Source organism: Synchiropus splendidus, chromosome 7 (assembly GCF_027744825.2).
Source record: "Synchiropus splendidus isolate RoL2022-P1 chromosome 7, RoL_Sspl_1.0, whole genome shotgun sequence".
Classification (NCBI taxonomy): Eukaryota; Metazoa; Chordata; class Actinopteri; order Syngnathiformes; family Callionymidae; genus Synchiropus; species Synchiropus splendidus.
In genome coordinates this window covers 27,122,882-27,150,746 of record NC_071340.1, presented here as the reverse complement: position 1 = coordinate 27,150,746, position 27,865 = coordinate 27,122,882, and the positions used below count along the sequence as shown (strand labels likewise).

At 47.7% G+C, this 27,865-nt stretch overlaps 2 protein-coding genes across 17 annotated transcripts in view; both read left to right on the top strand.

The window, feature by feature from the left end:
- Nucleotides 1-96: 96 nt before the first annotated feature.
- On the top strand, nt 97-11,905 carry ehmt1a (euchromatic histone-lysine N-methyltransferase 1a). Of its 2 annotated transcripts, XM_053869731.1 has the most exons (22): nt 97-636; nt 1,420-1,531; nt 1,952-2,028; nt 2,246-2,471; nt 2,546-2,691; nt 3,634-3,777; nt 3,854-4,161; nt 4,228-4,299; nt 4,631-4,722; nt 4,799-4,905; nt 5,886-6,008; nt 6,244-6,345; nt 6,402-6,506; nt 6,583-6,737; nt 7,495-7,662; nt 7,728-7,872; nt 8,501-8,578; nt 8,662-8,777; nt 9,182-9,268; nt 9,335-9,413; nt 9,640-9,815; nt 9,885-11,905. In XM_053869731.1, exons 1-22 carry the CDS (start codon nt 337-339, stop codon nt 9,976-9,978), a joined length of 3,012 nt encoding a protein of 1,003 aa, XP_053725706.1. In that variant the 5' UTR covers nt 97-336; the 3' UTR covers nt 9,979-11,905. The 2 variants fall into 2 exon arrangements, 1 of the variants encoding a protein (XP_053725706.1); XR_008415515.1 differs by lacking the exon at nt 9,885-11,905 and having other exon boundaries at nt 9,335-9,503; nt 9,536-9,681.
- Nucleotides 11,906-13,314: 1,409 nt separating this feature from the next.
- cacna1ba (calcium channel, voltage-dependent, N type, alpha 1B subunit, a) overlaps nt 13,315-27,865 on the top strand; it is a 56,187-nt gene continuing 41,636 nt past the window's right edge. For 11 of the 15 annotated variants that reach the window (XR_008415514.1, XM_053869729.1, XM_053869727.1 and 8 more), the window contains exons 1-4: nt 13,316-14,457; nt 16,146-16,251; nt 16,734-16,873; nt 27,214-27,305. Coding sequence is in view for 14 of the 15 variants with exons in the window: in XM_053869729.1 (XP_053725704.1) it covers nt 14,192-14,457; nt 16,146-16,251; nt 16,734-16,873; nt 27,214-27,305 (604 nt within the window). In the remaining variant the exon portion in view is untranslated. Of the gene's footprint in view, nt 14,458-16,145; nt 16,252-16,733; nt 16,874-27,213; nt 27,306-27,865 lie in introns of all 15 variants that reach the window. The other 4 variants (XM_053869717.1, XM_053869730.1, XM_053869726.1 and 1 more) reach the window with 2 other exon arrangements.

The following is a 27,865-nucleotide window of genomic DNA, read 5'->3' as shown; positions in this document are numbered from 1 at the left end:
CAGTTGGTATGACTTGTTGCTGTAAGGGGAAGTTCTGGCAGAACGCATTCGAGGCGAACTTCGCCTGTTATCTACGCGGGAGCGGAAGTGCCGGATATTGACTCGACACACTTCCTTTCCCAGGCAGGATGAAACTTCAGCGACACTTCTTCTCGTTTATTTGACGGTGTTGGTTTAGACTACGTGCTATTCGCTAGTTCCGGTTCGTCCTCCATTTTAAAATGTCCCCGCCTTCGAAGCGTCTGCCTTGCTGTTTGTTGCTTTGATGTGAAGTTTGGAGTGGTTCCTGTTCGTGTTCCTATCACAAGTCCAGCTGAGCCCAGAGTCGATTCAACCATGGAGCCAAGTGGTGCCGGGCCGGCACTTGGACCTGGCGCAGAGAAACCCGCGTTGACCCCCGCAGGAGCGAAGAACCAGGGCGGTTCGCGACTGAAAGTTAAACCCAAGTCTGGTCCGAGAGGTGTCGGTCCGGTCGGGAAAGGACCCAAACTGAGGCCAGCCGTTGGGAAACTGTTGGTTGCACCGGGGAGTTGGACTGCGGGCACGTTAGGCCACCTCGGTTCTCCAAGCCCGGTTCAGGTCCGGCTCGAAACAGGTCCCCTTCAGAGGCCAGCTGTGGATCCACCTTCAGCCAAGGTAAGTTTGTTTAGGGACCAGATCATCGGTGTAGCTGAGGAAACAGTGAACACTTTTAGATGATGATGTATCAGAGATTTGTCCTCCGCCTCCTTTTGTAGAAAAAAGTATTAGACGCAATGTCACAGCTGAGTAGAATAAAACCCACGATGAAAACACATTCAGACCAAATAGAGGCCTGTCAGAACCTTTGTTTTGAAAGAGCTCACTACTTCATCATTATGGTGAATAGATTACCGTGGGTGAGGAGAATACAACACTTGATACGACCAAATAATTGTAACCTGACAGAGTCTGTATCCCCTTCAACCCAATACAAATTTGAGAGTGGCTCGACTGCCCTGCACCGATAATGTAGGTCACATGTATAAACTTGTGTCAGTGTTGGTGACCACAGTCTGCGTTTTGAATGCAGGGGATGTCAGTCAAGTTTACCAAATGATTGTAATATTTACTTTTTGTACTTTTTGAGATCACAAGTGCTGAGTGGGAAAGTCATAAGACGAACTATCGCAGGTTGGAGGGTCTGAAAGCAACTTGTCTGCTTTAAAATGTCTCCAGAACAGACCTGGGCCAAATGCATACTTAAGTTTATTTTTCCTGTCAAGTCAACATTTTTGTTTTCCTCGTCCGCTCCTTTTTGTGGGCCTGACGCAGCCCTTCACTGAATTGCAAACCCCCGAGGGTCCTGAGGCTGACCTCCCGAGTCAGCTGAGAGGCCTGTGGTGTGCTGGGCTGAAGCTGGCCAGGCTCCTTACCATTATATTTCCTCTCTCCGTTCAGCCGGCTGTGAGGAAGATGGTGAAAGACAACCAAAAGCAGAAGGACCCTCAGCCAGATGAAGGAGGAAAAGAGAAACTTCAAGAAGCTCTCAGCCCTGACAAACCTCAGCCATGTGAGTCAGCCTGGACTGACAAGTTACTTTCTCAAATCAGATTGTCCCAACTCCAGTCAGCTTCTCTGGTTACACTGGCCACCCGAGCTAAGCCAAATGTCTTCACAAGGAGGTGTTCGTCCCATTATTGGTCCTCACAAGAATAGATAAATCACACACACACACACACACACACACACACACATTTGTTGCAACATATTTGTGGGGACCACTCATTGCATCAAGCTATCCTCAGCCTCTCACTCTAAACCGTCCTAAACAAATAGCTAACCTTCACTATCATCACCCAGTTATTTTGAAGTCTTCATCGTCATTCTTCTTGTGGGGTCCGGCACAAGGAGGTGTTTTCCCCAATGCTCACTAGGGTAGATGTGCTGAAATACACACAGTTTTCATCATTGACCTCTGCTGGTCTTTTAGCCACCAAGAAGAAGAAGAGGAAGATGGGGCAGTACGACCTGATTCCTAAGAAGAAATGCAAACCTGGTGCACTGCAGGTATAAATTCAAAGTCCATATCCATTCATGGCTATGACTAAAACTGTAAAACTATGGTGGGACTTTCAGAGCTTGGGGCTAAAGCGTGGGGAGAACCCTGATAACGACAGTGGTTTTCAGCTTTTTTGGAACTCCTGGCTGCTACAGTACAGGCATGATGCAAATGCGTGTAGTATGTTGGTAATAATAATAATAATAATAATAATGAAATTCCCAGGTGCAGGTGGAACAGAGGGAGAACCCTGCCGTCAGTCCTGAGGACCGTCAGGCTCCACCTGAGGAGACTCAAGTTGGACCGAGTGAGGCCGTCAAAGAACCGGCCCACGAAAGCGGGCCGGAGGCACAGACTGAGCGACCGTGCGGCCAGTTTGAATACACGGAACTGGCGCTGGAATGTCTGGACCTCAAGGCTCAGGAGAGGCTCCTCTCCCCGCAGCAGTCAGGTGATCTCTGCGTCTCAGCCACTCCAGTGACGCTGTGAGCAGCGGTGTGTGATCCTCCCTCTGTGTGTCTGTAGGTCTGCCTGCGCTGAGTGACGCCACAGAGAGCGACCTGGCAGAAGAGTTACCGCTCTGCTGCTGCCGCATGGAGACGCCCAACACCAAAGGGGTTCTGACTGCGCCGGACCAGACCTGCATGGCCATGGAGAGCCGAGATGGAATGGTAAGCACTTGAACTCATCTGTATCTGATCAGTATAGGAAACTGAGGAGAGATGTTTTCCCTTTCTGAAACCTCACGCTGGACCGGCCAGACGCTGACGCGCATGCTTTTCCATGTGTTTACTGCAGTCTGTTCTGTGGCAAAAGCCATAGACTGACTTGACAATTCTGAGGTAGTTCAACTACAAGAAAACAAAAGTCACACGACATTAGGATGCTAATGCTTGGGATCAAACAGAAACTTCTCTGTGAAAGGTCGGGGGTCAGTGAGGGATTAACGCTCGGTCAGGGTCCAAATTGGGATCCGTTTCCTGTGAATTGAAAGTTGTTTTATGACATCTTGCCACCTAATATTGTAGTTTTGCATGTTACCACCAGCAGGTGTCAGTGGTCCGCTGCCACACAATAGATTGTGTTTGTAAAGCAACGTGGATTTAAAAAAAAAGTGGGACCAGTTCCCAATTTAGGTGCGTTTCATATTAATATTTCAATCTTGTAAGTTTAAACATTGTGTCTTAATCACCTGCGAGAGTCGTGTGCTGCTTTTAACTGTGGTGAGGTTGACTGAAGAAAACCTCCCTATGGAACTAGTTTTGCGAGTGTGGATCTGACGTGGTTGCACTTGTTTAGAGAGAGGATGAAGGAGTTGTTTGATGGAGCTCCAGCTACCTCAAGCATCCGTGTGCTTGCCCTCACTTTGACATTTTTCAATATGGAGCTGTCTTTCCACCCAGCCACTCATGGCTCTTTTGTGTATATATACATATATATATATATATACATAGCTGTACGATGGCAACGTGTCATCCGTGGTTATGAGGCTTGTCTAGTGACAGAATGATACGTGAGCATGGCTGGACTTTCCTTGAAGGAGGGCAGAAGGTCGGTCTTCTGGATTAAGCCTAGAGTTGAAGAGCTGAATGTCTGATCTGTTTCCTCTCCAGCTCAGTCGCTGCCAGAAAACGGTTACGAAGCAGGAAATGATGCGACCTTCCAATGCAGTACACCTGCTGGTGTTGTGCGACGATCACCGGGCGGGCATGGTGAAGCACCAGTGCTGCCCCGGCTGCGGCCTGTTCTGCAAGGCGGTGAGGGAAAACTCTGACGGAGGAACATTTGAGCCACGACTGTCGTGGTCTCACCCCGCCCCCTCTCTCTTTACAGGGAACGTTCATGGAATGCCGTCCGTACGGGACCATCTCCCACCGCTTCCACAGTGACTGCGCCTCCGTCCTGAAGGACCGCAGGTTCTGCCCCCACTGTGGCGAGGAGGCCAGCGACAGAAACAAGGTCGTGGTGCCCAACCCCGAGTCGTCGCCGTCGGTGCCGCGGTCGGACCGAGAGTCCCGCCTCCCTGCTGTGCCTCCTGTCGCCTCACTGCCTTCAGTGTCCACCTCTCCTGCTGTTCCTCAGATCCTCAGAGCCAAGAAGTCTTGTGAGCCTCTGAGGAGCCGGGAGCAGAGCCCAACCAGGTGACTCGGGTTTGTGGGTCACACGTGTTATTGCAGAAAACCCATGTAACGCCAGACATTTTCCAGATCGAAGGACGAAGATAATGGAGCGCCGAAAGAGTCTCTGGAAAGCATCCTGATGGCACTGGATGATGACACGTAAGCACCACCCTTAAGGATATAGATATGATTCTGTGAAGAAGACGTTGTCACCACCAGCTTCATCCTGAGTTTTGTTTTAGATGAGTTATATAAGAGGTTTTGCATAATTTAATGATCGCACTGTCACGACGACTGCTCCTGCTACCATGAGACTTTTTAAAAATATGTTTCCTTGTTTAACCTGCTGTCTCCACCAGCACTTCTTCATTGTTCCTCCTCTGACATAGAATACTGTGGCAAATGACCTTCTACAGTCGATTAACAAAAGCTCTATACAACATATAGCTTGCATTACTAAAAGAAGGTGAAAAGTCTTCATTTTTTCCAGGCTGAAACCATCAAAGAAGGTGAAGTATCCCAGCAGGCAGCTCTACGTCTCTGCCAAACAAGGCGAGCTCCAGAAAGTCATTCACCTCCTGGGTAACCCTTCAAACTTCTCACAAGCTTCACTGATGCACCATCGTTCTCCCTGAAATCAGCTCAACGTCTGTTGCAGTTGAAGGTCAGGACCCTAACTTTGTGATGGACGGTCAGAGCAAAAGAAGGCCTCTTCATGAAGCTGCTGCTGAGGGCCACCAGGAGGTCTGCCACATGCTGGTCCAGGTGGGTTGCTGCTCTCATTCATTCCTCTAGAGTTTAGCCACATGACTTACCTGGAGTGTTGCCAGTCTGTCATCAGATATCTCCACTAACTCCATTAAAATTACACTTTTCTGAAAGAGAAATGTACGATGTTTATGTCAATTTACTTTAAGATACAGGTTCTAACACAAATAAAATAGGTGTTGTTTTTGTTCCTGCTCCAGAGAAGCTCTTTCTTCAGCTGTTGTCTGAGCCTCTTTATCATGAATTATTGCAGTGTGTAGTCTGAATTAAACATTCATCTCTGGGTTGTTTGGGAGCGCTGAGGGTGAGGAGGAGAAGCTGGACTGGTAGAGGCACGAGCTGGAGAGGAGAGGAAGTCACTAGCAGCCAGACAGAAATGCTGTGAATCAGAGCGAGGCTGGGAACACTGGAGATGATTTCTAGTCGAGTAGAGACCGGGGGAATTGAAGAGTAGAGTGCAGGTGAGGTCAGACTGACAGGGGTCTGAGGCAGTCTGTCTCAATATAGTCATCATTTAACGAGGATTTCTCTGTTTCTGATGAGTAACACATCATAAGATTAGACAGAACACAAAGTTAATACATTACAGGTCAAAATATGTTGAGTATATAACGTCCACATCAGGATATCTAGTCAGTAGCAAGAGCGCAAACCTGTGCCAAGCAGTTTCAGTCCAACCTCAACATCTCCCACACAGTGTCCTTCGAACGTTCCTTCATCCAAAGGGCTGGCACAAATGCCGAAAATGCTCTCCCTATGTGAAAGAATGCTTAACAAAATTCCTGGATCCAGATCATTGAATCATTAGTTCCAGAGTATTTCATCCAAATCCGTCCCTAACTTGAAGCGAATTTGAGCACAGACAAACAAATAAACCAAAGGCACCATAAACACAAGATTTGTGTAACTACAGCCAGCCTGAAGACTTGATGCACGGCTATCTTCTCACCATGAGTTTTGTCTGTTGGCCTGTCCAGGCAGGAGCCAACTTGGAGATGTGTGACGAGGACTACAGAACACCTCTGATGGCAGCGTGTGAAAGCAACCAAGTGGACACAGTCAAATACCTCATCAGAGCTGGTGCCGCCATAAACCACAAGGTAGGGCACTGGATCGAGAGTGGCGATGGTGAGAGGTCATCTGGGAGGAAACCGGAGAAACCTCTCAGTCTTTGTCTTGTACGTCTGCGAGAATCCCTTGATCCCTGGATGTGTTTATTCTTCCCATTTGCGGATGTGTCATCGCCATTTCCCCATCTGAAACCTAATCACCTTTTCTGTCAAGACACGTGATTCTGAAGTGCTGTTCTCTTGAGCTGCGCGATTGTTCTTCCAGGACATCATGGGTTTCTCTTCACTTCATCTGGCTGCGAAACTGGGGCATTATGAAGTGGTGGAGGTGCTGCTCTCCAAGGCCTCCAAGTACATCAACTGCCAGGTAACCCCCTCCTGCTTTACCCACTGGATCTGGCCTTGATGTTTGTGTGTCTGCAGGATGACGGGGGGTGGACCCCCATCACCTGGGCCATTGAGTACAAGCACAAGGAAGTGTTCAAGCTGCTGCTGGCCAAGGGGGCGGACGTCAACGTCAGAGACAAGGCAAGTGCCTGCACATCTGTCAGCTCTGTCTGCATCATGCTCCCGGTTCTCCACTAATGATGTGGCTGTTGCTTAGGAGCAAAATGTCGCCCTCCACTGGGCAGCTTTGGCTGGCTGTGATGACATCTTACTGGCCCTACTGGAGGCTCGCGGTGACCTCAACGCCATCAATATTCATGAAGACACGCCGCTGCATGTGGCTGCCAGAGAGAACAACCTGGAGTGTGTGACGTGAGTGCGCCAGCTCAGGCGCTGGTTGGCATGTGCCGATACTAGTTGCAACGATCTGTATAAACAAAACGATGAAGCAAGATCGGATGCTGACACACTCCCAAAATTCATAGGACAGTTTTCTTCCTCCTGGTTTACTGCCGCTGTCGTAGGGAGGCAAAATTGGGTAAAATGAGGAGAAAAAGTGGTTGCCTTCTTTGGTGCGCTATTAATATTGTAAACGATACTGTGTTTTATGTAACTTTATTTTACATACAGTTTTACAATTGTTGATACATTTTAAGGAAAAAAACGGTAAAATAAATAAATTAAAATATTTTACATATACGGGTAAAAATCACAAAGAAAACATGTTTTTAATGTGATCCGTAAAGGATCATATAGAAATGAAAAAAGATGAATTGGAAATAATAAAATAATACTATCATAACAATATATTCATCTAATTTAATTGAATAATTTAAGGTTACATTTATTAATTAATAAATTGTTTGTGTATGTAGTTGTACATGGAAATAACTTTAACTTTCAATGGTAACAGCAAAATAATTCAAATTTAATAAATATGCCACATGACTGGTGATATGTCTTGATAGAAACTGAGGACACATGGAATATTTTGTCAAGCTTGGCTTTTGTGTGACCTCATGAGGGCTGGATAAAAATGGCCAATATAAGCGGCAGACGCTGCAGTGCCACTCTGATACCTTTGACAAGAGTTGATGGAGCAGGTGAGATGAAGGTGTGTAATCTCCAGGTTGTTGCTGTCTCGTGGAGCTGACGTCCTCCTGAAGAACAAGGAGGGACACACACCGCTAGAGTGCTGTGTGTATGGCTCCAAGGGTTGGGTGGAGGTATACACCAGCCGCAAGCTGCTGGATGCCCGGAGGAGTCGGGAGAAGCTGGGAGAGCAAGTGCTGAGCAGGTGTGGGCTTGGTTCAGCTCTCCGACCAATCCTTGTGTTTCACCAACCTTGCTCCTGTGTTGCAGGGATATTTCTCGAGGGTATGAGGCGGTTCCGATCATGTGTGTCAACGGGGTGGACAGTGAGCCGTACCCCAGCTCATTTAAGTACATTCCAGAGAGCTGCGTCACCTCCACCATCAACGTCAACAAAGACATCACTCACCTCCAGGTCAGACACTGGTCCAGCCAATGCTCCTGTTTAGGTTCAGTTCATGGTCACGTGCGCTTGTCATACACGTCACCATTGTTCTGAAGGTTTTGCTCATGAATTCTCAGAGCGGCTTCTTCTTCGCGCCTTCCTCCCACCCCCATCTGGTGTCCGTCTGAACTCATTCCACTTGAATATTTAGCATCAAATGTATTGATAAAATGGATCTAGGCCAAAAATATTCTGGTGATTCTAGCTAATTGTCGTTTCACCCTTTTTGCGATGCATTTCTTAACGCCAGAATCATCATTAATAGTTACACACTTGAATAAATAACTTTAACTATCGCATTTGAGTAGAGTTCATATTTGAGTTTGTACTTCAATGAGAAAATTGTGTGGACTTCAGTCCAATGTCTTCTGTTTAAGTGTATTTTAATACGATAAACTTTCCGTCACTACATCAGAAAAGTGTAGTTCTTAGTAGTTAGTGTTGAATTTTTCCTCCTCATATAATATTGTTAAAGATGAAGAACATTAATCTTAGTCAAGTGTCAACATGAATATGGTGTGAGACCATTTTAATAGTGTTGAAATGTAGAGCATAACCAAGAATGTGTCAAAACCCTCCTGTCATTTCTTTGTCTCAGCACTGCAGCTGCACCGACGATTGCTCCTCGGCCACTTGCACGTGTGGTCAGTTAAGTCTGCGGTGCTGGTACGACGATGTGAGTCCCACATGCTTCACTTCAATAAAGGAAGCCCCAGATGTGATCTGTGATCTCATCCATGATCTTGTCATCTCCTGCAGGAGGGTCGACTCCCCCCCGACTTCTGTCAGCGGGAGCCCCCTGTGCTCTTTGAGTGCAACCACGCCTGCTCGTGTTGGAGGACCTGCCGGAACAGAGTGGTGCAGAATGGACTCAGGTCAGAGGAAGCCGCCACCTCCTGTTGTCATTAGTGATGGTCTGCTGAGGCTTTGTGAAGCAGACCATCACTAGGTGGCACTCGAATCTAAAGATGTTAGAGCAGAGTGGGCTTAGGAAATGAGGACAGTGCTTTGTGAAGCCTCATCAGCCCATCACTAGTTTCATTGCTCACGGAGACAGATATTCTTGTGAAGTAGCTGCACCTTGAAAAATGGATTTTATTGATTTAAAAAAAGCACATTTGAGTGAATCGATTCAGGAAAGCTTGAGTTGTTAAATGGTTTTTAAAAATCCCATTCAGTGAAGTTACCATGGAAAGCAGTGTTTTCAGGACACCTGAAAGTCCCGCTAGTGAAACGTCCAAATTGGTTTTCCTGGGCTCATCACCGCTGTCTCTGTCAGAGTGCGGCTGCAGCTCTTCCGGACGAGGACGATGGGCTGGGGCGTGAGAGCCATGCAGGACGTCCCTCAGGGGACCTTCATTTGCGAGTGAGGACGTCGAGTGTGATGAGTCCGCTGCAGGAGGTGTTAAAGTCTAAAGTCTGGATGTCTCAGGTACGTGGGCGAGATCATCACAGACGCCGAGGCTGACAAGAGAGACGACGACTCCTTCCTCTTCACGCTGGACAACAAGGTGAGCTCTCAGATGAGTCGCCACATTTTCTCTTTCTGAGTGATGTGGGTGATTTTGAACTCCCTTTGACACATACTTTTCTGACGGGCCCTTTGTTTTAATTCCAACATAAAAGCAAGAACCAAACACTTGATGCACCGTGTCGTTCAGGGCTCTAGTGACTGCACCGTAGGGATGGCCTTTGACCTTTCAGGATTGTTGTGAAGTCTTTCCCTGCTGATGTCAGGTGGGGGACGTTTACTGCGTCGACGCCCGGCTCTTTGGCAACATCAGCCGATTCATCAACCACCTGTGCGAGCCCAACCTCCTGGCCGTCAGGGTCTTCACCATGCACCAGGACCTGCGCTTCCCCCGGGTGGCCTTCTTCTCCAGCAGGGACATCAAGAGTGGCGAGCAGCTGGGGTGAGCAGGCTAGGAACGGCCGTGCCCGTCTTCTGAGGGCGAAGTGAACCAGAGTGCTATCTGTTCCAGACTGGACTACGGAGATAACTACTGGAAGGTGAAGAGGAAGTACTTCAGTTGTCAGTGCGGGTCGGTCCGGTGTCGCCACTCGTCCTCCAGCTGACCTCCCTCCAAAGGTTCCTCTCACCGACATCACAGGTTTTTACTCTCACTCTCTTTCAGACGTGTTGTAGGAGGTCAGTTCACTTCAGATACACAACTGTGAATCACATCAGCTCCGTCACTGTGACAACACTCTCCATAGATCAGCATTTCACTTGCAGATGGTGGAGAGTGTCCCCTCCTGGAGGGACCTCTTCAGGAGTCCTAACATACAGTAGATGAGTTTTAACTTTTTAACAAGCTAGTCTCTAAATGGACTGATGATCACTTCATCGACCTTCTGACATGAATGACCTGAAATGACATGAGGTCCCGGGGCCTGTGCACTGATGCTCTTCAACACACAGGTGCTCCTTCAGGACTGGTGGCTCCCCAGTCTGGCTTTTAAGCTGTGCTCGATGTTCGGCTGTTTTTGCTACGACTCTCCTCCCTTAATAAACAAAGACCAATGACTGACCGATGTGTCGATTATGGAGCAAGTTTGTGTTCTCGTCAGATACCACTTTTTTTTTTTCTTTCATCCCTCTCTTGGAAGATGTTCATCAGGACTGAGAACTTCATAGACCCACTGAGGATCATGGGATGGGTGACACACCTGACACCTGTGTAACTCCATGGAGCTTCTGCTCTACAGTAGTTCTGGGGAATGTTCGTCACTGTGAGGGAGACGGACATGTATGTTCTTCAAGGAACAGCCACAGGTCCAGGGTCTGAACTCTGGAGGCAGAATCTGTCAGAACCACCTTCCTCTGGAGCTGCTGTAACTCAAGTGATGATTCTTTTTTTTTGGATGAATGAAAGTGTGACAGTCACTGAGTCACTTTGGCTCCATTTTTAAGGTTCTTTTAAACTGCTCTTCATGATGTTTAATCTGGTGAAACCAGAGTATCTGCCATTTTTGTAGTCCTTTTTTATTGCAAACAGACCCTTTTGAGTGAGCCTGCGATTATGACTGAGCATGACTCTGTGAATAAAACATTTATGTTTTTGATGTGAAGCGACATGTTTGTGCTTAACCGGCCTCAGTTTTAGAGATGACGAGTGCACACTTCAATGTCAAGTTATGTGAGCCATGGTGTGTGTCTCGGTTTAGCCTACGAGGACCAATTCTTGGAAACATGCTGACTTGTGAGGACAGTGCTTCATGGGGATATTTTTGCGTTAAGCCTCAAGTTGAGGGTTAAAACAGGGTGGTTCTAACCAGGTTGAGTTTGGTTCCGACTCCTGGTTCAGGTGAGCCATGTGTTTTGGATGGTTAGGTTTGGGGGGGGAGGGTGGAGAACGGGTGATGGCCAGTGTGTTTGTATGTGTGTATGAGAGAGAGCAACAGAGAGACCTATGGTCAGACAGGTCTGTAGTTTTTGTCACCAGAGAGTCTTATGAAATATTGATGAGCTGTTCGCAAGTGTAGGTGACTGTTTACTAGAACACTTTCTAATAAGTCAGACCTGAAAATGCATTTTTACACCGTGATTTAATCTCTATTCTCACAGACAAGTGGACAGTCCTCCAAATGATGGCATTAACCCTCCGAGTGCCAGCTTTTCCCCTGTTCTGTCTCTGAGATCTCATATTTTATGACTCTCAAATGGCTTTTTGATGACCACTGACTGTTATTTCCATTTTTCCTTTCCTGAATTTGTACGTGGCTTTAATAAATAAAATAAACTCAATATTCAGTTCTGTCTCTTGCTTTGAAATCACACCAATGTCCAGCTTTTCCAGCTGGATGCAGGCGTGGCTTCACTTTAGATCCCGAGAACGAGAAACAACTGTCTGAGCTTTTTGAGGCTCAACATGTCTGGAGGGAATCAAATCCTTAAAATGTGGTTCACAGACTGCTGGCGTTTCATCCTGCGGGTTCTTGCCTGGTTTAAAATGTGCCAGAAGTCAGTTCCGTCACCACCAGACTGACATCCTTCAACACACTCTGAAACCCTGGACGGTTTGTCAAAAGTCAATGTCACAAGCGCTGTAATTTTTCAGTAGGTGAAGGTTTGTGTGTTGTTCTGTTGCCTGCCTGATTTAGACTTGTCTTTTTGTTTGTGTTAATTGTTCAACAGCTTCAGATTTTCTGAGTATCCACCTCTCCGACCCTCTGAGTGTCCACTGCTTCTGTGGGCCAGGTAGAAAGACCAGGATTTCTGTGGCTGCACAGGGTGTCGGATTACTGCCCCGAAGGTACATTACCAGCGCCCATTAATCCTTTCTCCATCATCGATCTTCCCTTGCAGAGATGGAGCAGAGGCCCTTCCCAAATCCAGAGGCCGCTGCTCGTTGGCCACTGCATGAAGCTGAGCCACGGCCACCTGAAAGGGCCTTGGCTAAAATAGAACTCCTGGGTGTGTAGATTCGACTGAAGGACCTGGATCCTGTGAGGGCTTCTGAAGGTGAGACTAATCGAGGCTACTTGTCACACACTATGCAGTTCCTTCGGCCTCGGAGACTATTTGAGTTACTTTCTGTGAGTAGACAACTGAAAAAACAAGTTGATCTGTGTGTAGTTTTACTTCATCCCTTTCCACTGACACCATGGTGAAGTTGTTCAGCCACTTTCTTTTTCATTTTTGGACAAAACAAAACGCTTGTGTGATATATAGCTGAGTTGTGCTTTCACATGAATATAGTCAGGTTTTCCACAAATAAATACACAGGGTAACAGGCTGGTGAAGAGGAAGCAGTCAGGGCATCAGAGTTTGTGAGCTAGTGGCCCTCAATGAAGGAGAACAACTGTCCCATCTGCGCTCCTGTCTCTCGCCCTGGTTGATGAATCTGAAAGACAGACAACGTGAGTCAGTGGCCAGGCCGCCCCCACCTTGGTTCCACATGAGATGGTACTGAAGGACGTGTTAAGGAGGAGGAGCACCTGATGTCTGCCACTGGGTCTGACCTGTTGGAGCATCAGCAGCTTTCCAGTGGCTCCTAACCTCCAGAGGGCAGTACTGAGAGCCTTCTGGAACTGGAAGAACTGAATCTCCCCTGCTGGTCCATCACATAGCTTTAAATGTTGAATTACACTAGCTTTGATCAAAGTTTGCATTTAGGGAAGGTCACCCCATACAACGCCGTAGCGTCACCCTCCCTGATCCCTTCTGTGGCTACAGGCCTGTTGAACGTTCTCAGTAACGGCACACATCTATGTGTGTCATTTTGGCCATTAAAGCAAAAATCAGGCGCCATTTTGACGGTTGGATAATTAATACAGCACATTGTTGTGGAGTGACCTTTGAACTTTGCTAGACAGTTTGTGCACATAGTAGCATTGGTTGACTTTGTTTTTGTGCTTGTTTGTAGAATATGGGACGTATGTGGGGTAAGTGTTTAAGTGTATGCGCTGTACATGGGGTACACAACTGTGTGTCCTGAAATGAACATTTTCGAGACAAATTTTCACTTCAAACGCAGCATTGATATCCTCATCATGAAAGCTTGTGCCGGTCGCTTGTTGATAATGGTTCTTAACCGTGACGTTCGGTCCCAATGCTCTGCTTGCTCGCGCTGAATGATCATACATATTTTTGTCAAAAGTGAGGGAAAAAAACTACTCTTGATCAACACCTGAAATTGCAGAACCAAAGCAGCTTGGTCTCAATATTGCATGTGCATATGACACGCGCTCTGCTCCTTCTCTTTCTCCTTCATTGATATTCTGCGTCGTTTTGCTGTCGAGCATCGTATTTCCTGTTTCTCGCACCATCTAAACACCATCGGTGTCGGCGCAGCAGCGCTGCTCCTCCCTGTTGCCATGGGAACAGGGCCGGTCCAGGTGGAGCCTGGTCTGGCGTCTCTCCGGTCACGTGGGTGGCTCTGGGCAGGGACAGCGGCTCCCCATCCTCAGTCCAGCACCAGTCCGTCCACGGAGCGGCGGAATCCCGGAGAGAGGGCGGAGGCAGAAGTGATGCGGCGTTAGTCCCAGCTGCAGTCAGTCGTGGACCGTCGGAGCGACACCCGCGGGGGATTAAAAAAAAACAAAAACAGGAAAAAAGAGGACGATGCATCACTGCGTAGCCGAACTTTGAGCAACAATGACGGAGGAGCGGCGCGCCTGAGCGCGGGACGCGGGCTTTGGTTGCGTGGATGCTCGAGCCTTCCTTCCATGGACGTCACCTGCAGCTCCGTGGCCCCGGGACGACCGCGCGCGTTGTGATGGTTCTTCTCTCCTCTCCTCCTGCAGGCACTCTCGGTTTCCTCAGTCACACCTTCGCTCCCCGACCATGGCTCGCTTCGAAGAGGAAGTGTCCGGCCGCTACGGCGGCTGCAGCTGTCCGGGCGCGGGTCCGGCCCGGATGGCCACCCGCCCCCCGGGGCCTCCCGGGGGCCAGAGGATGTACAAGCAGACTATGGCCCAGAGAGCTCGGACGATGGCCATCTACAACCCCATCCCTGTCAAACAGAACTGCCTCACCATCAACAGATCGCTCTTCATCTTCAGCGAGGATAACATCATCCGCAAATACGCCAAAAAGATCACCGAATGGCCATATCCTTCCCTCGTCGCCAAGTTGTTCAAAGGTCTCTCGGTTCTGTGATTTAGCGTTGCTTTTTCAAGTCTTAGATCGATGATGTAACTTCGGCGGAAGCGCCCGTGTGGGGCGCTGTCTGTGGTGCTGAACCCGTCTCCCTTCTACAGACCTGGCAGCACACTGCAGAAGCCACCTGTTGTCGGGTTGATCAGCCTCCATCTGCTCTGCTGGCTCCCACACATGTGATCCAAAACATTGCGCTTGAGTGTTCTCCCTCTGTCTTTCTTATTGTTCAACATCAACTCGAGGCTTTACCGTCGATTCTTGCAGATAATTCATTTAAATCGTGCAGTGTTTTGGGTGAATGTACTGGAGAGTTGCATGCCAGCCAATGAACGAGTGAAATGTCAGTGGTGTTTTAAATCAGTTCATCGGGTCTGGTGCTTCACAACTCAGTGAGAGGATTCTGACGAGTCCTGACTCAATCGCTTTGTTGCCTAGAGAGTCAGCGCCTGGTGTGTGTGTGTGATGTCTAGAAATCATATTTTGTTACCATCTGAGGTCAACTGACCTCACAGCCCTGGCTGATCATCAGTCTGAGCATAGCTTCAGCATCAGGGGCCAGTAACTGACTTTCACGAGACAGACAAGATGGATGTGATGAGTGGCGGGGAATAGCTTAGCGTGACGGTCGGTGAACCCCTCACTCCTTCATGTCTATGGGAAAAAGTCTCACAGGTGACTGAGCTTGTTGGTGTTGGCCGCTGTGTTGGTTGGTGCCATGAGCAGATGGTAGTTGAGATGGCCATGGTGGAGGACTCATCTAGAGCTGTGTGTAATGTCGGCTGTGGTGATGACGGTGTTGAATGTGCGTTGGCAGTCAGTGAAGAGCAGTCAAAGCTATTGAAGTGTCATCAGCAAAGCAGAGCATTGGATCCATGGAAGCTGTTGAAGCCACCACTTCATGTGAGGTGGAGCCAAGGTTGGCCTGGTCCTTGTGTACTTGCGCCAGGTCACTACCTCAGTGAGTGAGACGTCCAGTTTTTCAGCCTGTCTAACAGTGTGCGCAGGCACCTCTCTATGGGGCGCTGGAATGATGTCACATGAACGTGCTTTTACATGAAGCTCATGGCTCAGAGTGAAGTCTGTACCTTCGTCTCCTCAGTGTTCGTGCCGGGCTGGCATACCACAGTTGCACCCACCTCATGGTTTCGGTCTGAGAGGGCTTGGACCCTTGACCTGACTCTGTACGACTCACCAGTCAATTAAAGGGGAGCTTCTATTGTTCTGTGTGAAGACTCATTCGAGGGAGATGAAGTGCCTCTTTCTCCATTGTTCTGCCTGGGGGGGGGGGTTGATTCTCACATGGGCAACGGCGACGAACTAGAGACTTGATTGAGAGGAACAGCATCTCCGACCTGAACCTGAGCTCTGTGGTCTCAAGAGTGTTTTGGGAAGCTTCTCACAGCGATGAACTTGACACGAGACGAAGCAGGCCTTTCAAGTCCATACTCGTCCATAGGCTCCTAGTTCTTGTGGGTGAATCACCCAGTCATGTTTTGTAGCGAACTTGGTAGTTTCTCTCAAACTGCAACAAGCATGCGATGCATTTCACTGTATGTATTTCACCAGTTTCGGTCATCAAGTGTTTGGTCTTTAATGTTGTTCCATTTCTGATGAGGCTTGTCTTCCTTAACATGACCACTCCATTTGAGTACATGATCTTAGCAACCATCATAGCGAACTGCATCGTTCTGGCCTTGGAGCAGCACCTACCGGCCTTAGACAAGACGCCCATGTCGGAACGTTTGGTGAGTGAAGCGTGAAAACCTTTCTCAGATGATTCCACTAAGCTATTCTGTGCAGTCAGACTTCAGTCAGTATTTATTGTGCCAAAATGTTGGAGACTGATAACGCAGTCTTTATCTTTTCTTTAGTAATAACCAAAGAATACTATTGGATTTATTTTATAGCACCAGTACTATCAAATAAAATCAGTAAATATTATGATAGGAGTATCACTGAGCCGAAACCCTTCGACAATATTAAACTGCATGAAACATTGAGCCTCACTCTTAGTGACTGTGCATGTACTGTGCAACACCAGTGGACCTCGCTGAAAATTGATTAAAAATAAACATGAATTTTGGAGGATTGAGTAGGAGCCTGGCAGCTTCATGGTGTCCATGAGTGTGTGAAACGGGGGGTGTATTGTGTGTGATCCCCAAGTCTGGTGTGCAGCGAGCAGCCTGCTTATTGCTGCTGGACTGACGTTTGGCCTTCGTCTCTGCAGGAGGACACAGAGCCCTACTTCATTGGAATATTTTGTTTTGAAGCTGGCATCAAGATCATCGCGCTGGGCTTCGCCTTTCATAAGGGCTCCTACCTGCGTAATGGCTGGAACGTAATGGACTTTGTGGTGGTCCTAACAGGGTGAGTAGGTCTGCTCTAATGGCTTCTGCAGCTGCTCCCTGACAGAGCTGATGGTCGGCTCAGATTAACGAGCGCATCGAGACGATCGATGCGGCCGAGCCGCGGCAGGCTGCACGATGCAGGGACGGAGCCTGCACCCAAACCTGACACTTGTTTGATGGCTGCGCCGCTGACTTGTTCAGTTTTGCTGGGATGCTGAGTGACCCTTCCTCTGGTGCCAGTTCTGACTGGACCGGACCACAGACTGGGTCTAGTTGGCTGCCACTTGACCTTTGACCTGGGGTTGTGATCGCGGCAGCATTGTGTGTCCATTCACAGTCACCATGGAACGACACACCCCAGTGGTTCGGCAGCGTTTGACTAAACACCAACCACACCGGCAGTTTGGATCATTCCACACGATTCCCTGCCTTGAGATTGTCTTGCCGCGACACGTTCGCCTGGCAACGCTTCCATCTTGAGACAGCATTTGGAAGCGCTGACACACAGTAGGCTGAGAAACAGAATCCCTTCCTTTGAGTCGGAGCCTGAAATGGTCACAGGACACATGAGGAGTTGCTCCATCATAAACCACTGGATGAATGAAACGCTGCGCTAACTCACATATGCTAACATATTGATCACATGGCAACACACACATGAGTAGGTCCACTGGTGACCCCTCCATTGACCTCAGTCATATTGCTCATGGAGGAGGTCCCAAACACAAAATCACTTGCTCCTCTCAGACTTCAGATGATCGAGACAGAGTAATGTCTGGGGTTAGCTGAGACCCCCTGCAGATATCTCAAATCTCCCTTGTTTCTCTGTCAGTGGTGCGTTTGTGTGTGGCCGTGTTTTGGGTCCAAGTCTTGACAAGCTTTGTGAGGACATTTTAGCCGGTCCACACCAGGTTTAGAGGCTTAAAACCCCAGTAAAAATAGTTTATTGTAACTAGGTTCCAGTCTGGTTCAGGTGAGTTTTGGAGGGTTAGGTTCAGGGGGAGAGGGTGATGGCCAGGAGAGGTCCTCGCAAAGATACAAACAGACTGAGAGGCTCATGAAAACAACTCCATACAAGTGTATCTCTGATGAAGGAAGTGGTCTGATTAAAAGACTACAACTGGTTCTTCAGAGCAGGTGCCTGGCTCCATCTGAGGAAGCCCTCATACCTGATCCAGACCAGGTTTTTGACCTTGCTAATCGACATTTTTCGTGGTGTCTTTGCTTCAGCTTTCAACAGTTTTCTGAACTGCTATATTTATCAGAAGTCTTCCGTCCTTGTCCTTCATGCTGGAGTCGATCCTGCTCCAGACAGCGACAGCTGAACCATACAGGGCAGAGAGAAATATTTCATCACATGTGGTCACCGTGAGCCGCAGGGATGAGAGGCAGACGCTGCCTTTACTTTAAGCATCTGCAGCCGTGAGTTGTGGATTTATCAGCGAAGCTGCGCAGCACTGGAGCTGCCGATAGAAGACATAAATCCCCCTAAAACTGGAAACTATTCCACAGCATTTAGTGAGTAGCTGTGGTTTTTGGCATGCGCTTGTTTCACTAGCCATGAGAGCAGAATATGAGCAGGGAGCGAAGGAATGTATGAGGAAAGAAACCAGTGAGCGGGAAGAGAGCCTTGCTGAGATGAGAAATGGACACCACTGGGGAAAGTTGTCCTCATTCTTTCCCTGACTCGACAGAAAAGTTTGCCTCCGTCCCAGGCTGCTGAGGAACGGCCTCCGGCAGGGCACAGGGAGAGTTGGTGTCACCATTTACACTGTGGAGGCAAAACACACTTATTATGGCATCAGGTGTCCCACTTGTCAAACTGGGAGCCTGGCAGTGGTCTCAAACAGCTCAACCCGGATCTGGTCCCAACTATTCTTGGTCTTCATCCCTGCCAGATCTGGCATCAGATCGTGTTGATCTTCTCTCGCAGTTTGGTTCGGCGTGACCTTTGTTCTCGTTCTGGTGTCCATTCCTAGCGTTACCAACTGGACGCAGACCTGGTTGGGAAAGGAGGACGAGGTCCTGACAGACCTGATGGTCCCATCTCCACGATGGTGGAGCTGTGTGAGACGCTAAAACACCATTTGGTGTGTGTCGGCTTCCTGCAACATGCTCTGAGACACCACACACGCGAAGACAGATGGCAGCTCCGGGATGACGATGGCCATTTCCTGCAGGATGTGCTCCGTGGAAACATGAACCAATAAGCTATTAGCATTGATTATCCACATTAGGCAACACGTGATAACATTACCAACAGCAACCTGTCTGGGGTGTTTAAATCGCCCTTTCAGCTTGACTTGTGTTACACTTGTGACGCACATCTGGGGAGCAGATGTGAAATGAAGGAATAGACAAAGCTATCGGACGGTGTCACGGACCCATGTTTTCTTCTGAGACGTTTGCCCAATAGACTCTTAGTTTGGATGTGTGTGAAGCAGCCATGTGCGACACCAGCTCCTTCATGGTGTTGCAGGTAGGGCTGCACCAATCTGCATTTCTTGGCCGGTTTTTGAAAGTCCCAACAGGCTGATATTTTTTTTCCTCAAGTAAGTCATACACAAAAGTCCCTAAAGGACCTCGGTCTCCTCACATCAGTGTTGTGGGCTGGTCACCCAGCGCCATCTTCTTCTTCTATTAACAGCCTCACCGACCACTGACTCCGTTTCATCTTTTGTACAAGAGCTAGATGATCACTGCTGACTCCACAGTCGCCATGTTGGTTTGGAGTGTGTTGTTGTCATGAACGTTTGACTCTGGGCTGCTCCCCCTGCTGGATATATTGGTGAACAGCAATGTAAAGGAGCGTGGAAGCATGTGGACGGGTGCACACTACTGCCACCAGCTGTCCGATTGATCTTTCTGCCTTCAATGATATCGCTAATGCTAATTAAATAAATAAGAACTAGTCTGTTACTGTTTGGTGAAAAGAAAAGAAATTCCATCGTGGGTGCTTGTCTTGAGTATCTAAATGCTTTGTCTTCTTTCATCCTTGCATCATGGTGGTGCTCCATTTTTAGAAGCCCGAGTGTGTCCTAGTGGAGGCAGACTGAATAATGTATATGTCATGAGTCTGTGCGAGACTTCTAAACCTCCCCTGACTGAGACTGGGAGCCCCCTCCCCCGCACAGCCCCCCTCCCCCGCACCAGACGAAGACGTAAGGACTGTGCTAATAAGAGCAAACATTTCACTTCCCGCTCGCACACCTTGATCAATGTATAGTATTGAGCCAAATATGGAGGAAACAGACTCACTTCTGGAGGGCTGCAGTGCAGGAGCTGTGCTGCAGAACACACCTACTGTACCACCCTCACTGTACTGCACTGTTGTCCCAGACAAAACGAGTTGCCATCATCCATGAAGTAGCAAATAAATAACCCCTATATCAACAGATTAAAATGCCGTTAATCGCACAGCAGAGTTAACTCGCGATTAATCACAAACTAATCACACTTTTCTGTTGTAAATGTAGCCTAAAGGAAGATTTTGTCAGCGGCAGTTTAATTTGTGATTCATCCCGAGTTAACTCTGCTTCAGTGGGAATAAACTAGATTTGATAATGTACTCTGACAGCCCGAGTGAGTCATGGGAAGGAAAAGAAGTCTAAAGAAGCGCGAGGATTGAAACCCACACGAGCCAACAAATGTGATGGCATTGCTGAAGTCAGAGCTCTGACCTCTGTGTAGTGACTGAGACGTTGTGTGTCAACAAAGCGCTGCAAGTGGATTGCGTTAAATAGAAAGCCAGGACAGTTGCTTGTGCAGTGAAATTGTGTTTGGAATGTTGTGACAGTAATAGATAATCATCACTGATGGAGCTGGGTCGGACTGAAACAAGACGCTGGCTGCCTCCAGACTTTACTGTGCCTCTTGTGAGCAGCAGACGGCTGATCAAAACTTGACTGTTCTTCTGCGGCTGCCCTGCAGCAGTGTGACTGGAAACCTCCCCTGTACACACACACACACACACAGAGTCACGCAGAAGGAGAGCGACTGAAGTCAGTGAAGTCGATGCTGATCACTGACTGAATGAGTCGCTATCCTCCAGGTCCCTTCAGGGTCACCAAAGTAACACTTTTTCAGGCTTCATCCCAATCCCACCAACATGTATAGGACATTATTCTGGCAGCGTCAGGTGACATATTTGAAGGCATCATCACGGAAGGTTGATCTCAAATGAAAGAAAACATACGGGGGAAGTGCTGGGAAGCAGCTTTGCAGGTGTAGCTGGTCAAACTTAGTCGTTTGACCTACATATCTGCTCCTGTAAAACCACAGCTACAAATAGCTTTGGCAGCCACTGATACTCACTGAATTCCACGTTGAGGTGGACACAGTGAAGTAGCCTGGACAAATTCACCTTGGTAGCGTCTGTAGGAGCTTCTATATCCAACACCATGTGTCTGGAGGCCGATCCATGGCCTGCTGCTGCCACATGAGCCCAGTGATGTGGCTGTCACATATTTGTATTCTACAGGTGAGATGAGACTTGTGTCCTCCTGAGGCCACCGTAGTTGGAGGACTGTAGCTGGAGCAGTGCAGTTCTGTCCACAATAGTGAAGCGTGTGTAACATAGTGTCTCATGATTGGATGTATTTATCCATACCTCATGACCTGAGTCCTCCTATTGGACCTATAGCTCTTTCATATCTGTAATAAAATACATATTTCTCATTTTACAGGCCATAGTAATGCAAAAGATGACCCCTAAAAGTATGTGAAATACTCGACGCAGCTCATGAAGTTTAGGTGAACATGGTGTGTGATGGAGTTTGATCAGTTTCTTTCTGTGTACACTGTAAACCAGGGTCTGAAACCGGTCCTCAGAGGGCCGCAGTGGCTGCAGGTTTTTGTTCCAGCCAATCACCTTGTTTCCGGTCAGGTGACTGAAGACTCTAATAGGATGATGGTCCGTCTGGTGTTGCTTGCTTCAGCTGACCCCTGATTGGCTAAGCTGTGTGCGCTTGTTTGGTCGGAGCTAAAACCTGCGGCCCCTTGTGGACCAGTGTGATCCGCTGCCACGGCTGCTGTGCGGATGCTGGGCCGTGGTGGTCAGGGCTAATGCAGGACAGCAGCCACAAATCTCTGGCTCTGTGCTCCGGGATCTTCTCTAATCAGCCTCTCAGTGAGCAGAGACGCTGGAACAAATACATGAATAATTGATGGCGCTTCTCTCTGCAAGAATCAACCTCATTAGTGAGTGCGTTTTATGCTCCTTGATACACAGCCGGAGTGTGGAGCAACAGTAGCGACGTTCGGTCGGCACAGGTCAGAGTACATACTCTCCGCTTGTGCGCCGGTCGCTTCTTCAAATGTCAGCGATCAGCGATAGATGCTAACAGCTAGCTTGCTCTCTGCTTCTCATTCTGTTGGCTCTTGCCATGGTGCTACATTTTTGCCTGTTTCCTCCTGAATCTGGCTGGTTTGAAAGGTACATGTCGTGCTCCTCGCTCCTGAGGTGATCCGACTTCTCCTGCGAGGATCAGTTTTGCTAACTTTGCAGTCAAGCGTCTACTTCCTGGTCTGACGACAAACGCGTCATGATTGGCTGACACAGGAATCTGAATCCTAAAAATATTCTGATCTCAACTTCAGGATGTGATGTTGTCACTTGGCGGCTGTCCGAACACATTCCACGAGCGGACATACTTGGTGCCAACAAGGACACCACTCGAGTCGCATGCTTTGAGCCGTGTCATCTGACGTCTGGAACAGCCAATAGTGACTGTCCTCACTGAGCCACTAGGTCCTTCAGATTCTACAGAGGCCTCTTCCGTCTGGTTGTTTAATGTGACTGAAACATGTTGGTTAAGCCAGGATGTTGCTCCCATATTGTACTGCCACACTAAGATCATGATAACCACGGCAGCCCGTCTCTGGTCAAAGAAGCTCCAGTTTGGTACTCGGTGAAGGGAGTTTCTCCGTGTGTTTGGAGATCTTTGACCCTCTGTTTCTGATCTCTGAGTGAAGTGACCAAAGTGCTTTTGCCCCGGCCTGTTGTTGGAACAGAAGGTTAGGATTTGTGATTGAGCCCCTGTCCTAAAACACTCCAAGATGCCGTGGTTCCTCTCCTGTACAGTCAGTGCAGATCCGGTGTGTCATGAACATTTCATGTTTTTTTATCCACCAAGAAGAAGGTCCTCTTCAGCCAGGGATTAGTCAGCAGATATGAAATCCTTTGTATGGTTTCCTGTGATCCAGTCTGATGGGAATTGAGGTGCTTGACTGGCAACGACGTGTCTGTGTGTGTGTGTGTGTGTGTGTGTGTGTGTGTGTGTGTGTGTGTGAGACTCCGTGGGCCATTTGTTTAAATGGATGTTATTCAGAGGAAGTGGAGGATTATGCTGGGAAAGAGAGCAGTGTCAGAATATTACAGGACGCTCAGGATAATGGCCATTTATTGTGGGCTCCACGTAAACGCTGAATGTTCAAAGATGGTTTTTATCTACAGCATGAACTTAGTGGTGAAGGACTCAGCGTTTTTAAGTCACTGTGTGACACTGCACTGCAACAATGGAGGGTCAGGCGTTGAGCTCAGAGCCACTGTGGTGTATAAAATGAAGAGAAATCAATATTATTATATTAATATCAGTGGTGGGACTTTAACAAGGTAGTTAGGATTCATCAATTACAACAAAAACACGCGTTAAAATATTTAAGCATTTAATCGTTCGTTCAAACTGCTGTGCAAAATCAACAATATTTTGTTGTTTACATGTGTGTGTGGCTCCATCATTTGATTAGGTCATATACCACATAATGTGGCCTCTTGGCAAATATTCAGATTCATTGAGATTAATTAATCACAAATGATCAAATTAATTGGAATTTTTACAAATCAAATTCCACCCCTAATTAATATCAAGAGGAGTACTCAGGAAAAACTCAGGAAATTGTTTTGAAATTTGCATCAAAAACAGGTTTTAAATTCCAATTTCTTGCTGTCAAACGTTTTTATTAATTAATTATCAGTTCAATTTTTGAAATATTTTCTCATTTTAACAAGTTTGATTGATTGACTTTGATCTGAGTCTGTAATAGAAGGATGATGTTTGCAGTCAGTCCATCAACACCTCGAATTGACTTTGAAAAAACAGCTCTGCTGACAGAGACAATGTTGACGTCTGAGCTCAGGTCCGACAGTAACATCAGGACTTTTCAAACACACGCCCATCGTTCCCATGTCCTACTGGTTCATTTATCCACAACTAACCCACAAAAGACACTGAGTAAAAATAATACAAAAGCTTCAAAAAAATGGACGTCACTGTATGGAAAACATTGCAACTGTTAAAGCAAAGTAAATGACAAATAGCCAATAATGAAATAACATGTCACATGCTTGGGCTCCTTGGCCTTGGATTGGACAGGCAACCCTTGCATGAGCCGTGTGACATGAGAGTGGGATCTTTGAACCACAGGAGTTGTTTTCCTCTCAGCGATCGATGGCCTCAGAGGTGTCTCACTTCCTGCTCCTGGTCCCCCCCCCCCGGCGGCCTGCCTGTCTCTCTGCGTGCTCCTCGGCTGGAGCTGGATCAGCAGCCACAGAGAGCGTGTCGGAGGCAGCGGCGTGTGGCTGTTTGCTCAGGGATCAGATTCAGCCGTTAATGCTGCCACACCCCGATCATCAGTGCTGAATGGACCTTTTGTTGTTTTGCTTTGCTGCGCTGCAGTGGCTCTTTGTCTCTGTGTGGAACAATGGCTCTGAACTAGGACCGTCCTGGATCTCCTCCATGTATTTTTGATCCAGTGGCGGCTCTTTTCATCCTCGACATATTGCATCATCTGTGATGTTGGGTGTGGACCCATGTCTGGCCTCAGCAGACAGGAGCTTGTGAGGACACACACACAGAAGGTGTTTATTAGGGGTTTATCTGGAAAGATTCTGACCCTCTGAGTGTCCACCTGCTGCTGAGGCAGGGCTCCCACCACGGTAGAGTCCAGGGCCCGACAACACAGTGGAGGCTGTGTCTGTGACACGTGGAGACGAAGAGGTGATGGTGAAGTGAAATGGGTTATTTCATCATGTAATGATGACAGGACACATCCTCTGTTAGGATGTGTATCGAGTTTAATTCCCTCCCGGACATGGGGATGATCCCGACTATTCACACAACTCCAACCAATCCCTGCAAGTTCTGAGACGTACTGAAATTTTGTCAAATCCCCACCACTTTCCCGCCAATTCCACCACTCACTTGAGTCTCCTTTGGCCCCGCCCTCTACGCGGCATGTGCGGCAAATGTTGCCACCAAGGGTCGCGATTCGGATGTGAAGGATCCTGAATCCTAAATGTCCAAATTCCCACGACTGAAATGTAGAATAGAGGGACTAATGCAGCGGACTTAAACAAACATGGCCGACCTCCAGATCCATCTCTCTCCAGGCTGTTTCTGAGCCTCTACATCCCTCACCACCCATTGGAGCAGATCAGCAGCTACTGTTTGAATGAGCCGCTCACACACGCACCTTTACCTTGCCTGAAAAAAATTCACACATACCTCAACTTATGTCCTCCTGAGGCCACCGTAGTTGGGGAACTGCTAACTGTAGGAGTGTATTTCATGACCAAGCAGTGTGTTGCAAAACCTGTGATTTCAGAAATATGTTTCTTGGTGTAATACTGTGTCTTTTTTTAAGAAGAAAATATTTGATATTACCAGCCATAATTGTAGTTTACGGCCTGTGCTGTCTCCATATTTCGTGTCTTTTCTCTTCGTCTGCTGCAGACGCGCTCAGTATGTGAGCGCAGCTACGGAGAGTGTCTCCACTCTATAGTCCGCTCCTTGTGTTTGTGTGAAGCAAAGAGTCTCCTGGAGCCGGAGCTGCTCTTCTGACTGTCTCTAATGAGATCTGCGGAGCCTCCATTGTTTCTATGGCGACACCTCCAGTCATCTCCATTGTGGTTTTCCCTGACCAACAATCCCACTCCCCCCTCCCGACGTCACATCCTCGCCTGACAGGGCTGTGCTCATGTTCCCCGTCTTCTCTTCCCTTGGAACACGGTTTCTTTTCAGACCTATGAATGTCTGAATTGTCGAACGCTTATTCTTCATGTGCAAGAGGCGCGTCACAAGCTCAGGTTTTAGTTTGCATGGCACTCAACTGTTGTGTAGGAGAACTTTCACTAGAAACTGTATTATTACCATGGAGCTACTGAGTTGGGATTTTAACATACCTTAATCCAACTTTCAGGAATGTGATTTTGTCTTTGTTACTGAACAGTAGGGACTAAGAGTAGAGTCATTCAAAAAATATGAATGAATTGAAAAAATAAAATAATAAATGGATCCAAAACAACATGTTATCTTGTTTAAAAAATACAAGTGAAAAGATTTTTTCCTCTCGTATTGTTGCAGCTGTTGTTATCAACCACAGGTGAAATACTAATAGCTAATTCAGTCTCCCAGTTCTCCGAGCTAACGTCAATAAAACATTCATAATGTGCTCCATGACGAGCAAAAAAGCGCGACCCAGGCGGATGCATACGGAAGCATGACAGGATCCTGCAGTTCATAAATAAACAACAAGTTGCAGCATCTCTCCAGAGAGGAAGCCGTCTTTTCTGGATTCCCCACACATGGATGTACAGAGGACAGACTCATGCATCCAAGCCAAACTTGGTGACCTCTTACTTGACCTGTGCACGGGCAGATAACCGAGTCAGAACCACAGCTTCATGCTTCTTAACATACTCAGAATGGTAGCCTTTATCAAGCTCATGAGCTCAGCTTATGTCAGTGGGTGCTTGGCTTGGCAGAAATAACATGGGGCTCTGAGAGCTGAGCTGGCTGGTGGGTCCCCACTGGGGGGAGCCTCTGTGCTCCACCAGGCAACACACGAAATGAGAGTCAGTGTTCTCCTTCCGCCGGAGGAACAATAATGCTGTGAGCCATTGTTAAGCTGAAGCTGAGCCAGCTTGTTGCCAGTGATCCTTCTGCCGAGGGCAAAGAAGATCCGTCGTATTGTATTTTGTGTCGTACTCACCGTCATGTGTTGGTTGGATAAACTCCTAGTTTGATTCAAACAACCAATCACTTTGCTGACTGTTTTAATTGGCTGGATTCATGACTCTGCTCACACACACCTTTACCTCTCAGACTCCGCCCATCCAAACCTCCGACAGGCTCCGCCCTTGTGAGGAGCACGGGAACTGCTCACAGAACATCCTCATGAACAGGATGGACTTCTTTTGCTTTTTGCAAACGAATCATCATGTTGTTCCAGAATGATAAACAACAGCAACTTTCACTGTCCATCACTGGCTGTGTGACTCACACACAGTCCATTTTCCAGCAGGCTTCTCCGTCAGACATCCGTGTTTGAGGTTCTTTGCAACTGTTGCTCTGTGTGCAGGATTCTGGCCACCGTGGGAGCTGACTTTGACCTGAGAACTCTGAGGGCAGTGAGAGTGTTGCGGCCCCTCAAGCTGGTCTCCGGAATCCCAAGTAAGTCGCACTTGAGGAGAGGTTCATGCATCAAAGTTCAAAACTACTGAGCTTTGTAGACACATGTCACCATTATTCGTAAAGACAGTGAGTCACTTCGGAGGCTTCAGTTCAGAACAACCATAGAACACCTTGGTAACAGACTGTGCAAAGCATGTTGACTATTAATGACCAAATTACTATCTTATTTGCCGCTAATAACCAGTGACTGTGCTGTGACTATTGTATCCAGGCATAACAAGATGCTCATTAGTACTTACCAGCTAATAAGCTGCTAATAGTCTGGTGATGAGCTGCTGAGGCTTCCTGAAACAGTGTCTTCTTGTTAGAACCCACTAGGTGGCTCTCTCTGCTCTGAAATCTTTGGACCATATCAGTGAAGCCTCACATCACTTTTAAACCAAGAGTGCCACCTGATGAGCCCTGAAGATAAAGACACTGTTTCATGAAGCTTCATCCGCCCATCATGAGCAGATTATCATGTAATGTGCTCCCTAATCTAAAGGGTGACTAACATTTGCGAGAGCTTTGGGAATCATTTACTAGTTTTAGTTTCCAGA

Coding starts and splice junctions, on each gene's coding strand:
- ehmt1a (XM_053869731.1), top strand. CDS start 337: ATGGAGCCAAGTGGTGCCGGGCCGGCACTTGGACCTGGCGCAGAGAAA. Junction 2,029..2,245: donor GCAAACCTGGTGCACTGCAG/GTATAAATTCAA, acceptor TGAAATTCCCAG/GTGCAGGTGGAACAGAGGGA. Junction 4,300..4,630: donor ATGGCACTGGATGATGACAC/GTAAGCACCACC, acceptor CATTTTTTCCAG/GCTGAAACCATCAAAGAAGG.